The following is a 12,687-nucleotide window of genomic DNA, read 5'->3' on the forward strand; positions in this document are numbered from 1 at the left end:
ATGCATATACAGGCATAAGACCTACTGACATTTTTCTTGCTAGAATGTCAAAATGGTGGAGTGCATTAAAGCAGAGAGTAAGGAACCACGTCTACAATGTGCATCGCCTCGAACGCGGGCATTTTGTGTGCAGGGAGCATGTCCCGATTTCTAGGCTATCAGGCTATGAAATTGAACAAGTTTTTCAGGAGCCTCATTAACTCCGCACTCATAGTTAAACAACAGCAATTATTAGGGGAAATTGAAATTAAAAGAGCGAATTTGTTCAATTCCTCTAAGACGTTCGCTGGTCAGGAGCCTCATTACGAAATTTCCCGAATTCGACCAGCCAAAAATCTTAGAAAACGGTTGATCATTGGACTCTTAATCCGGAGCTCTTAATTTTTGCTCTCTTCCTTGATTTCAACCGCGCAAAAGAGCTTTTTAGCCTCATCGATGCTACGATTATCGGCAAATCAAGAGCATATACTCTCGTGTTGAAAGATCTCTACGATCCGCTAAATCCAGACAAAGATACTGTCCAAACCCGTCAGAATATTTCAATCGAACAGTACAAATCCACCTTTCTGGGCCATCTTAGACCAACTCTCCGAAAAGCAAAATATAATCGAGTTCCCCAAGAAATCGTGGACTCGATGGCAGAATACGTTGAAGTACCCGAACGAGGGCTTCAAGTGAAAATTAAGCTGGCCGATTATGAACTTGTGGAAATGTGGTACAAGGGAGAACTCTTTGGAGATAGAGCTCGATTCGCGACGAGAGAGCCTCATGATTCTATTTGGAAGTTTATTGAATCCCAGTGAGTCTTCTTTTGCTCATTTCAATACTAACGAAAGTGAAGATACTACGATTCAATGGATAATTTGCGAATCCAAATCACTCGTCGCATCCAAGCTCTCGTTGCACATTTCTTCAAATCCACCCCAATTCATGAGGATTTCTTCTTCAAAAAAGTCGTCATCATTTTGAGGCCCAAAAAATCCAAGAAACTAGTGCTGAAAAGCTTTAAATTCGTCCCTCGTGGCTCGTTACAAGTGCTCTTCCCTGATAATGTCAAGCGTATGGGCTCGCTGAACTCGTTGATAATGTACTCGACGGTAGCTGGTTCTTTTAGTACGATTCTTTGGCAGTATCTGACCGAGGTAGTTTAATATCAAAAATGCCTTGTAAAGATCCAGTTGTAGACAGCGCTGGTGAAAGAATATCTTGTGCCGATAACAATTGTTCTTTATCGATTCTGGTACAATTACGATTATCGTCGAAAACGATACGATGCGACCATCGCTCATCTTTTGTACAACAACAACCTTTCAAACAACATCGGTGTTGTTCATGAAATCATCGATCAAGCGGAGAACGAAAGATTCATGAGCTCAATTCTTCTTTATTGTGCATTGATCCACGAAGACACTGTGGCAAGAGGAAGACCTGATTTTGACGGCTATTCCATCGGTAAGAATATTTTTGATAGCCATTTTCGTGAATTCATGTTAGAGAAGATCGACGAGAAAATTGAACGTTGGGTCAAAGAATTTTCCAAGCTGAAAACGCATGATTTCGACGAATTTACCGCCATCGAAAATCTCAAGAAACTGAAGCTGCTTCACCCAACCAAACCTGGTCTATACAGAGCGAAGACATTGGACCTTGCTATTCATGATCTCGAGAGAACTGTATCGACAGAAATCATCAAAAGCGTCTATTCGACAAAGGACGAACTTGAGTGGAATCAGCTCGTTGAAAAGAGACCGTTCTCGGATCTTTATCGCTAGTCGAAACTGTTTTTTTGACTGGCAGAAAGTATTTATTAAAAAATAACCGCTTCTTCTTCAACTGTATTTTTTCAATAAAAAAATCTGACATAATCAAAAGTTCGATCATCAAGAGACAATTCTAAAAGACTAGATTACGGTGAATATACCGGTGAAAGCAAGCCTTTACCCGGGATTTAAAACATGTCTCTACCCCCTGTGACATCTTTTTTCCATCGACCAATCACAAGCTTGGAGGGCCTTAGTGGCGGCGTAACCCCGGATTTGAGTCTGCTTTCACCGGTATGCACAAATGATGGAAATTGGTCAAAACGTCACTAATGTGGCCTCAAATTGAGTTGACCTTGATAATCGTTCATCGATAATTTATTGCGGAAGCTGACTCTGCTCATTAGTTCAGACGATGTCGGAAGCCCGGCTCAAGTGTCCTGATGAGTTTGAGTTTCCTTTTCAGGAATCGAGGTTATCACAATTTGAATTTGCGCTAAATTATGATGTTCTCAACTCATGTTTTACAAATTGTTATAATTTGATTGACTGATTTGAATCTCGTGGAAAAGCCGTATAAAATTCAAGAAGACTTGATGAAGGCAATTTACACGGCTATTGAAGATCGAAAAATTGGTATTTTTGAGAGCCCGACTGGAACTGGCAAAAGTAAGTAGTCAGTAATTACAGTTAGTTTTCGCAGCTCAGGCAACTTCTAATTATACAATAAAGCTGTATGCTTTCCCGGCCAGTAATCACGTTAAGTGGTGTTTCTTTTAATAATGATCGAATTTTCCACCGGAAATGAATTTTCTACCGCTTGACTGGCGCGATTTGCGAACAACGCTGAAAATTAACCGCCCGTTTCTTTTGTGGAAATTTATCGGCGGACAGCTACTGACAAATTGAATTTTTCATCTCTTCGATTTTCGGCCTCCACTAGAAGCAGCAAAACAAGACAAATGGGGGTCGTAATGAATGTCATTGTGATGCAAAATAGGCTTGCATATTTTGGTCGAATATTAAACTGGTTAAAATTAAATTTCACGGGCGACGGCGGGCCGAAACGTCTGTGTGGTTGCTGTGGCATAAACAATATCGCACTTCAATAGGAGACTATCACTCCACTCTGTCATAATTTCCTTAGCCGCAAATTTCCAAAAGCCAAAAATGGCGAAATTGTTACCGAGCAAGCCGCAAATCACTCAGCTCAACTCACACCAGTGGCTAATTTTGAGGCGACCCCTGCACTTGCCATTCAATCAACAAACTTTTTTGATACTATCAATAAAATAATTTATTCTTCTAAATACAGGACTATTTACGTAGTTTTCCAAACTGTCCAGTTGCTGATTTGAGATTGAAGTCCTTCTTCAAACTGCCAACCCAGTCATCGCAAAATGTCATTTTCCGTAATTTAGCATCATCTTTGAACTCCTCTTCTTTCGCGGTTTCAAGGCAGATGCTCTTTATTTCAGAATTTGTCGCAATTGTATCTAAGGCATTTATCTTCGCCACGACGGTCTTTCGGAACAAATTCATAATTGGGCTGATGAAATTGCTTCTCGTTGACCTTTCTGATGTTACTGTTTCCAACAGCAGTTGCTTGTTCTTGAGAATAAGGCGGAGCGAGGATCGAGAAATTGTGTAGCCAAGTTTCTCAGGGATTATTTTAACCAGCTTTTTGTATCCAAGTTCAGGGTTCTCCAAATGTAACTGAACGATTTCCTTCTTTTGGTGAATAGAAAACTTCTTGTTGGTCATCAAAGACGACCATGACACTATTTGGGACTTGACGGCGTCGGGTACTCGTCCTGGCTTGAGTTTTGCCGGTTTTTCAAGGCTTTTTGTTTTCTCTTTGTTCTCTTCCATTATTTTGAAATTTTGAAGGGCCAATTTGAGCCGGGAAAAAGAAAAGGGGGCGTTATTGGCCGACGGGGGCGGGAGTGGGAGTCACAATTGCGTAAACTGACTCAGGATACGCAGAAATTTCTACTGCATCAAATTTTGCATCCTCTAGGACAAATTCCACAGTTGTCTAAGACAACTTGTCTTTAATATTGGCCCACGTTGATACTCGTTTTCGAAATGTCCCCGTCTTTAGAAATGACTCTATAAAAGAATCCCCAAAATAACGTGTTTCGATTTCACAGACTGTTACTGCGGGTGTCAGATTCAAATTCATTTTTAGGTTTGTCAATTATATGCAGCGCTATAAAGTGGCTAAAGGATCACCGCAATCGTGCCCAACTTGTTCAGCAACAACCAAAAGAAGACAAGGAGGATGACGGGGAGCTTGACTGGCTTTGTGTTCCAATAATGATAATCAATGTAGGATAGTTTAATTGAACTCTTATCAGCAGTGTTTGTTCTTTTTTGGAACACAAAGCTAAGATAACAGAATGGAAGCAAAAGAAATCTGCTGAAAAAAAGACACAAGGATCGGCTAATTAAAAAGCAATTTGGCGCTCTGCCTTCCGTAAGAGTTCGCAGTAAGTTCAGGCCTCGCGGTCCGCTGGTGGAAAATTTATTGGATACACTAGGTTAAGACCTTCTAAAAAATATAAGCTCGCGTTATGTTAGTTTTCGCCGCGCTTGTGGCTCACCAATTCATAATACTATTTGATAGGCTAGGGCTGTTTTTAGACCATATTATGTGCTGTAGATAATAAATCACTGTAGTAACGGTTTTAGAAAGCTTTATCTTATCCTATGACAGAAGTTGAGAAAGTCAAGAAATTCCGAAAAAAGCGGAAACGAGATGATACCGACGATGTCAATGCGGAAATTCGAAAATTGATGAAGTTGTCTCAGAATCCTGATGCAAAGGAAAATGAAGCAGAGGCAGAGTTTTTACTCGCAGACCTTGACTCAGATTACGACGACGATGACGGAGAGGGACAGAAGTTTATCGAGAAAATTTACTATGCTTCAAGAACCCATTCGCAACTTTCACAGGTTTTCGTCCATCGAGAACAAATCTTCTTTGACTTTTGTAGTTTGTCAAAGAAATAAGGAAATCACCATTCAAAGAATCTGTTACTGTAGCTCCCATCGCCTCTCGAGCAACTCTTTGTGTCAACCCAAAAGTCAAGAAACTCTCCACCGTCTCTCAAATGAATGAATCTTGCAAGCAGCTGAACAAGAATCAAGGCTGCGAGTTCAAAACAAAAAAGGGCCTGAGCCTTCTCAGCCATCGAATGAACAACACGTTAATGGACATAGAAGACACAGTAAAATTTGGAAACGAAAATAAATGCTGCCCATTTTATGGCGCGAGGGAAGCTCTACCTACAGTGGATGTATGCGTGCTGCCATATAACTTGCTTGTTGTCCCGTCTGCTCGTGAAAGCTGTGGGATCAATTTGAAGAACTCGGTTGTTATCATCGACGAGGCTCATAATCTTGCCGGAGCGATTGAATCTTGCTACTCTGTTGGTGTTACTCTCAATGCATTGACAGAAGCGTACAAGCAACTTAGGTTTGTATTTATTGAATTGCGTTTGCTATTAAAAAAGTTTCGATGAGATCCTAGTGCTTCATTTTCTCAAAATTTATCCTGAGTTTCAATGAACCCTAGATTATATCCGTTTTGAATTTATGGCATAAATCTTATGCTCTGATTATTATTCAATCCGATTTTGCTTATCTGATCGCCTATTTATAGCGCCTATAGGACGAAATTCAGCGCTCGACTAAACCCTGAAAATCTGATGTATGTCAAACAGCTGCTAGCAGTCCTTATTGGCCTTGGAAAAGATCTCAAAAGAATCAACAACACTGAAGACCAGAAAATAGTTACTGTCAGGGAAATACTGTTCGATGCCAAGTTGGACAACATTAATTTATTCGACCTTCTGAAATACATGAGTAAAAGTTTAATCGCCCACAAGGTGAAGGGCTTTGCGGACAAAGTCGCGAACACTCCTAAAGTTGTTGTCAAGCCAAAGGAAAATGCTCTCAAAGCTAGGTCGGAAGTTTTATAAATTTATTACTGAACTTAGTTCAACATTCAACATCAATAGGCGATCACATATTCTGATCTTCTTGAAAGAAATGCTCAAGAAGGCGGAAAACAAAGGCAAATCGAAAGTCGAGCCGCAACCCGAGCCCGAAGTTGAGGCGAAGAAGAAAATCCCCAATTTTCAGCTTGGAGCACTTGTTCAAGTTGAAATCTTCCTTGCAGTTCTAATCACCCCAGGAGCGGATTTACGCATCATTAAAAATGCTAATGATGGCAAGGCGGAAATGAAGGTTTTTCTTCTCAACCCAGCGAGTATTTTCTCCGAGATCAGCAAAGATGCCCGAGCTGTTCTTTTAGGAAAGTGGTTCAAACTTAAAATAAGCAAAGATTTTTAATCTTTCATACCACTTAAAAAGCTGGAGGTACGATGAAACCGTACCAGACACTGAAGGATCAGCTCTTTGCCGAAGTGCCTTCCGACAAACAGAGCTGGTTTAACTGCGAGCACGTGATTTCAGACTCTCAAATGAACGCATTAGTCCTCCAGCGGGGCCCTACAAATGAGCGGTTCATCTTCAACCACAGCAACAAGGATAACTTCGCCATGAAACAAGATCTAGGAAAAGCGCTAGGGAATGGGGAGATGAATTTAAATTTCACAGTTTCCTGTTTCTTAGACCAGGGCGATTTCTTCTTTAGGTTTAATCAAGGACTGACATGATTATAACACGTGGATTATTCTTCGCGTAACTTCTGTTCTTGAATGTGATGAATATTTAAAAATACAGTCTTTTGAGCAGTACTTCCTTTTTCTCACAAGAAAAGCAAAGAAGTATAAGGAAGATATTTCAATTTCATGGGCCATTGTCAGTTGATTAGGAAGCATAAATTGCTAACGAAAATTAATTAGTCATTCGCAAGGTGGAAAGGGAGAAACCATGCCCCCAAATCAAGTTGACATTGTTAAAACTGTTCCGTCTGGTGTGGTGGTTTTCTTCGCCAGCTATAAGCAGGAAGCCATGTTCTACGAGATGTTCAAGAAGTCGTCTTTTCTCAAGCAAATAGGCATGGTTCGTTAACTTTTAACAATTTCTATTAATAAAGAAGGTCATTAGAGGAAAGCGAAACATTTATTTTTAAAATAATCTGCTGACTAGTAGAATCAACAGGATTAATTTATAGTCAATGAACTTGAACCTTTCTAAGAAAGCGTGAAAACCCTTTTCCGTGAGCCAAAAGAAACATCAGGCGTAGCACCCTTACTGGAGAAATACGAAATGTCTGTACGTGTCCGAGGGGCAATACTGTTCGCTGTTGTTGGAGGAAAAGTATCAGAAGGGATCAACTTCTCAGATGGTCTTTGTCGCGCTGTTGTCATGGTTGGTGTCCCTTATCCAGGTTTATAAGCGTTTTTTGTCGGCAACAAATGATTAACTCTATTTCGATAGATATAAAATCGGCCGAAATCAAGCTAAGGATGGACACATTAAATGCTAAACGACCTGGCGGCGGACAGATGTTATACACAGGCTTATGCATGCGCGCTGTTAATCAGGTATTTCCTCTCAATGACAATTCCTAGTAAGCAAGGGTAATTTGGCTTGAGCGAATTGATATATTATTTGGTAAAGGAAATTCAATCATTACGCGCGGCCAAATTGACCGCTAATCGCCAAATGCTGCTGTAACGGGGCGGTAACCAGCGTCAATCTGACGATGAACTCAGACACTAATTATATTGGAAAGAAAGTTAATTTTGGAAAAGTATCAAATTCTTAGTGCGTCGGCCGAGCAATTCGACATCGAGACGATTCCTCCTTGATCATCTTCTGCGATGGTCGGTACAACGAGTCCCGAGTAAAAGACCATCTTCCTGACTGGATCAAAACTCGCCTCACCAATTACGATAACTTCTCCACTGCCAAAAATCATATGGTCCAATTCTGCCAACAAAACGACTACTGAAGCGCTCCCTAATAATAAACCTAAATTTCCTTGATTGGCATCTTATCAAGAGCCGTCGAAAAAGCAGTTCTATAATGAAATCTGCATCAGAAAATTGCAGATAATAAATTATTGAAATAAGAGTAATTTCAATCCGAAGTGCTTGTTTGAATGATTTCTACGCTGAGACTAATTTGATAATTTTTATTCAAAGCAGGCGGTCGCTTATGGAAATTGCAGGCCAGATAACGGCGTCCCAAGAATCGCTGAGTTTGAAATTTAAGAGAATTAAATCTTCAAAGATTATTCTCGAGACCACTAGCCACAAATCATACATCAGAATCATTTCATTATAATATATTCCAGAGATCATAAATCTAAACTTAGTATCATGTTATATTTTGAAAATCTTTCAATTGATCAAAGCAATAAAAAGTCTTAAAAAGCTAACATAATGTTAAAGATTCCTCGATTTATCCGTTTCACTAAGTTTATATGAATGACAGAGTTCAGCCTTTTCAAGGGTGTGGACTTCATTTTGATAGTTCTGCTCAGACTTTTATCAGCATGAAAAATCGTACCCATGATACGGATATCTCAGCTGTATTGGGCTTGAACTTTGCATTCTTTTGAAAGTCAGAAATTCAATGATTTTGATCCTCGCTTGGTGGTCTCCTCGCGATCATGATGCAATTTTCCGCCGCGGTCTCCACATGGTGGAGCTGTCATGTCCGACAGATCGGGAAGATGCCCCACGTGTCCGGCTGTCTTATCAGTAGTTACTTATCACTTTTTCAAGTTTTTATAATCTTTCCCGTCTGAATTTGATAGAGAGACTCAAGAAGAGTACGCATCACGTGACAGAAAACGAGCGCAGAGAGTTGAATGGAAGTTACAAGATTGGATCATCAGATAATCCCGTTGAATAGATATCGTTGAAATTTTAATTTGAAGCATTTGTGCCTGCCACAATTTGTTCTTCTGAGAATCTCGCGTATATTTTGCTAGATTAAATACCGGCACGAGTTAAATAATTGCTTATAATTAAACTTAATAAAATTTTGATCCAGTATTAGCAAAACGCAGTAGTGAAAAAGAAAATAATGTTCAAGAAGCTCAAAGAAACAATCATATTTTCAAGTTTAATTGCTTACGGAAACGCCGATTCCGGAACTTCCCTATGCAAGCAAGAATGTCATAAAAACGCAGAATGTCTAACCACTACAGTTGGAGAACATCAGTGTGTTTGTCGACCCGGATTCAGGTAAGATTTTCATTGGCAACTGCCGATTCTTGTCAAAAGTAGTTTGAGGTTCAATCGAGTTTTCTTTGTCCCAAGAAAGTCGATTCAGATCATCGTATTTGACATCTCGGAACTGTACCTATTGAAAAGTGTTAAACATATTGTAGGGGAGACGGACAGGACTGCTCAGCGCAATTTACTCTTCAAGTCCAACTCTGCCAGGATGAAAATAAGAAAGCTCTTCAAAAGGCCCTGAAGCAGGCATCAAATAAGCCCTCTGAGTCAATGCTCATCAATATTTGGATGGAAGACAGTGGCAACGAGTGGCAACAAGCAATAAACTACCAAGTGCCTTCGTTGGAATTCCCCACGACGTTTAATTATTACGAAAATATGAATATCAGACATATTACGAAGATAAAAGTGTTACAAGAAAATTGGCAGAACTTATGCCTCCAGCGACTTTCTATCCATCAGGTATTTAACACTGTCTGATTTTGTTTCTAATTATTGATAAGGGCAATGCGGATATACATTTGCTGGCTGAAATGGATGCAAAGGCTTTTGTGCCAGATTGGGCAGATTGCAGCGACCCAACAGACATGGAACGTTGTTTCAAATTTGCTTGGTGGAAGAAAAAGTGTCAGTCAAAGAAACGAATCGATGGAGAAGGAGAAGCCTGCCGATCGAGGATGATCTACAAACGACAGGCTGGATCAAAGGACAAGGCTTGAACGGACAGATTCTATATGATACCGGATAATATTTGAATCATTTAACATGATAGATATAATTGAATTTATTTTCTATAGCCTGGTTTAGCTTCTCCGAACAACGTGCGAAACTGAGACGTGTCATAAGAATGCTGAATGCAGCATAAAAGGAGGTAGGGTTAATTGTACTTGTAAGGATGGATACAGCGGCGATGGCAAATCTTGCAAGGATATCGATGAATGCGAAGAAGGTAAATTATTAAACTAGCAGATTTTCTTTGGGCATAACATGACCGAGTACACGGCTCCTCGAAAATTTTTGTAAGAAAGTGCTTCAATTATTCATCTAGGCACGCATACTTGTGGTACCAACGCGCTTTGCAAGAATACAGGAGGAAGTTTTCAATGCACTTGTGATGAGGGCTTCTTTGGCGACGGTCAAGTGTGCTCAAAGATGTGTTCCGAAGATAGTTTGCCAAAGAACATGATTATTTCGCAGAAAGATGCTAAGCCGAAAAATAAGGGCGGTATCTATCCAGCTGGATGCAAAGCTGGATCATCTATCTTTCCCGCGCATGGCATGGATCTTCAGATGAGTACGTCCTTTTTCTTATATTGAAATTATTAAGCTTCAGTAATTTACTTTTTTATTCAAGCTACTTACAAACTCAACTGCAGCTGTACTGACACCAAATGCTCCTGGAAAACTATGCCTTCCTTTACCTGCCAAACTGGATGCCCATTTCTTCATCCAGGTGAATAAGAGTGTTTTATGCCAACTGAAAATGATAATCGTTCTTAGGCAAAATCTCAAAACTGAAGCACTGGGAAGATGAGCGCGACAGTAAATTGAATCAGATAAAATTCAAGGTCAAGTTTCGATCACCATCTCAAATCCCAGAAGAATGGCGGCTCCTGGTGACCTTTGGGTAAATAACTTCTTCATATGAGGCTTATTATTCCATTATCTAAAATTCATTCGACAGGTTCAAATTTCTTCTATTATTACACTTCAAAATAAGTGTTCGAATATTCACCTCAGAATATCCGCCTTTTTCGTCCGAAGCTAACCGAGAAGCATGAAATGGAAATTCCTAACCGCGCGGTTTACTCTTGCCCCGCATTTACTCAATTTTAGCACGGATATTCCGGAAGGAGCTCGTTACGGTGGTCCCACCGCGAAGATGCTTCAAATGAGTAGAAATCAACTGCTTCTCGCTGGCGATCTGGACAACAGTCACAATCCAGACCTCAAGGTCGCGCCCAATAAGGATATTGGCTTCACTTTCAAATTGAGAAACTTGAAGAAGAAATTCCTCAAGTCACTTGTCAAGGAAAAAGTCGATCAAACTAGCATTCCATCATGCTTTTCTTCAATGATTAATTGAATGTCGGATAAATTACAGACAAAATGGACAACTATGAAAGTTTTAGTTTGATCTAATTCTAAGTAAACTATTCCAAACTCTCCGTTTCGCCTGTATGAAAATACTGGATTGTTTAAAATGTTGACTTTTCTAAGGGAATGACCCTTCACCATGTCGGACATGAAGTCAACGACCTTTCATGTTGGCAAGAACTTCCAGATGAAAAGCTGGCGCTTGATTATGAGTCATACGAATCTCAAGAACCAGAAGAATCTGAAGAGGAGGAATATGATGAAGAGGCTTAGATAGATGAAATTTCAGAATTTTCAACAACGACGATGTATAATATTATAGCTAGTTCTGTAAATATTAACGACTCTCCTGTACTTGTACATAATCTTTTTCAATTTGACGTTTTCCAAGGTATACTAAATCATTTTATTTTTCAATAAAAAGACTTTTGAAGATGAGCTTTTGGAGAAAATATAAGCTGGATATCCGAGTTTCCTATGGAGTTATGTTGGTCGCGTCTCGTCAACTCCTACCCTGCCTGACCCTTTCCAGACATAGCGATTGAAAACTGCCTGCCAAGTGCTGCGTCGAGGTCAAAAGGTCAGCAGAACCGACGAGGTCGAGGTCAATTTTTAAACTTCATAGCCAGTCGGTGCTTTATTTATTTCTATATCTGCTTCAGTATTTTCTGCTCAAACTTGAACAAAATACATTTATTATCACTGTATCTACTCGTGTCTTAGTTTTTCAGCAAGAAAGTTGATAGCAACCTAGATTTGAGCACTCAACAAACTAAATTTTAATGAAGCACCAATGAATAGTATACCTCTAATGAATAAAAAATCATTGAACGGAAGACGATCCAACTTCGAAAAAGAGCGCAAACTTAATATTTATCCTACGAAAGGGATGAATCGCACAATTGCAGATAGGCCAGCCGGTGGCAGCAGAGGACGGATATCCCATTTATTAAAAGCACCACGCGAGAAAGGAGCGTACTCAATAATTAGACCTACTTTCGAAAGACGAAGAAGATAAAATGAGAGTTTTAAATTTAATAATGCTTTCTATTGCGGCAGCTTATGATATTCCTCATGCGATGATGAGACGAGCAGCTAAAGCGGTATGTTTTTAAATTGTTTGAAAAGAGAATATTTCTTTGATAAAATGTTTTCTTTAATTGATTTTTAAAATCAAAGAGGTCTACAAAAAGCTCAAAACATTCTTCAAATGAATATTTTCCAAATGATCTTGAAGAATAACCATTTTCAAGGACTGTGAAACTTCCGCCACAATGTTTGCAATGCGCGCCTGTATGAGTTACTGTGCCATGAACGAAATGCTATTCCCTGACCTCTGCGTCACCCCCAAAACAGTCGACGGTGATTACCGAGGAGCAATGGAGAAACTTGGACAGATTCCTTACTGCATGGACAAGTACGAACGCACACTCGCTCAATGCGATATCTTATAGATTCTACTGTAAAAATAAGTAAATTATTTTTTCTGCTTTGTATTGTGAGAAAATAAACAATCTTTTTGACAAATCACAGGGGTGCATGTTGTGAGTTTATTACAGAGTCAATTGATAGTGGCTGACTAGCCTAGTGGATTCGGCAGTTCAGGGAAATCTTGTATGCCTTGTAAAAGCTGGTTTGATAATGATGTTCAAGTTGTGTGGGTG

General features: G+C 39.7%; 3 protein-coding genes and 1 long non-coding RNA gene across 4 annotated transcripts; all 4 read left to right on the forward strand.

Annotated features, from left to right (window-relative positions):
- Positions 1-421: 421 nt before the first annotated feature.
- Positions 422-1,843, forward strand: LOC145703060 (transmembrane protein 143-like). Its single transcript, XM_081780373.1, has 4 exons — positions 422-799; positions 842-1,142; positions 1,185-1,452; positions 1,495-1,843. The coding sequence occupies exons 1-4, from the start codon at positions 636-638 to the stop codon at positions 1,770-1,772; spliced, it is 1,011 nt and encodes a 336-aa protein (XP_081636499.1). The 5' UTR covers positions 422-635; the 3' UTR covers positions 1,773-1,843.
- Positions 1,844-2,263: 420 nt separating this feature from the next.
- On the forward strand, positions 2,264-7,785 carry LOC145702015 (ATP-dependent DNA helicase DDX11-like). The gene is made up of 13 exons (XM_081779227.1): positions 2,264-2,281; positions 2,333-2,429; positions 3,952-4,055; positions 4,146-4,198; positions 4,478-4,718; positions 4,760-5,241; positions 5,428-5,739; positions 5,786-6,105; positions 6,141-6,423; positions 6,635-6,789; positions 6,931-7,122; positions 7,173-7,279; positions 7,504-7,785. Exons 1-13 carry the CDS (start codon positions 2,264-2,266, stop codon positions 7,687-7,689), a joined length of 2,550 nt encoding a protein of 849 aa, XP_081635353.1. The 3' UTR covers positions 7,690-7,785.
- Positions 7,786-8,748: 963 nt separating this feature from the next.
- LOC145702016 (uncharacterized) lies at positions 8,749-11,730 on the forward strand. Its single transcript, XM_081779228.1, has 9 exons — positions 8,749-8,932; positions 9,079-9,388; positions 9,430-9,639; positions 9,734-9,875; positions 9,975-10,220; positions 10,281-10,379; positions 10,427-10,553; positions 10,763-11,414; positions 11,458-11,730. Exons 1-8 carry the CDS (start codon positions 8,772-8,774, stop codon positions 11,010-11,012), a joined length of 1,545 nt encoding a protein of 514 aa, XP_081635354.1. The 5' UTR covers positions 8,749-8,771; the 3' UTR covers positions 11,013-11,414; positions 11,458-11,730.
- A 291-nt stretch (positions 11,731-12,021) lies between these two features.
- Positions 12,022-12,494, forward strand: LOC145704911 (uncharacterized). The gene is made up of 2 exons (XR_014134520.1): positions 12,022-12,126; positions 12,277-12,494. It is a non-coding gene; the product is annotated as an uncharacterized LOC145704911 (long non-coding RNA).
- The last annotated feature ends 193 nt before the right edge of the window (positions 12,495-12,687 follow it).

The sequence above is a fragment of the Oikopleura dioica genome, chromosome PAR, assembly GCF_907165135.1.
Source record: "Oikopleura dioica chromosome PAR, OKI2018_I68_1.0, whole genome shotgun sequence".
Classification (NCBI taxonomy): domain Eukaryota; kingdom Metazoa; phylum Chordata; class Appendicularia; order Copelata; family Oikopleuridae; genus Oikopleura; species Oikopleura dioica.

Coding starts and splice junctions, on each gene's coding strand:
- LOC145703060 (XM_081780373.1), top strand. CDS start 636: ATGGCAGAATACGTTGAAGTACCCGAACGAGGGCTTCAAGTGAAAATT. Junction 800..841: donor TGGAAGTTTATTGAATCCCA/GTGAGTCTTCTT, acceptor ACGAAAGTGAAG/ATACTACGATTCAATGGATA. Junction 1,143..1,184: donor TTTGGCAGTATCTGACCGAG/GTAGTTTAATAT, acceptor ATCCAGTTGTAG/ACAGCGCTGGTGAAAGAATA.
- LOC145702015 (XM_081779227.1), top strand. Junction 6,106..6,140: donor GTGGTTCAAACTTAAAATAA/GCAAAGATTTTT, acceptor CCACTTAAAAAG/CTGGAGGTACGATGAAACCG. Junction 7,123..7,172: donor GGTTGGTGTCCCTTATCCAG/GTTTATAAGCGT, acceptor CTATTTCGATAG/ATATAAAATCGGCCGAAATC.
- LOC145702016 (XM_081779228.1), top strand. CDS start 8,772: ATGTTCAAGAAGCTCAAAGAAACAATCATATTTTCAAGTTTAATTGCT. Junction 8,933..9,078: donor GTTTGTCGACCCGGATTCAG/GTAAGATTTTCA, acceptor AACATATTGTAG/GGGAGACGGACAGGACTGCT. Junction 9,640..9,733: donor AGGCTGGATCAAAGGACAAG/GCTTGAACGGAC, acceptor AGCCTGGTTTAG/CTTCTCCGAACAACGTGCGA.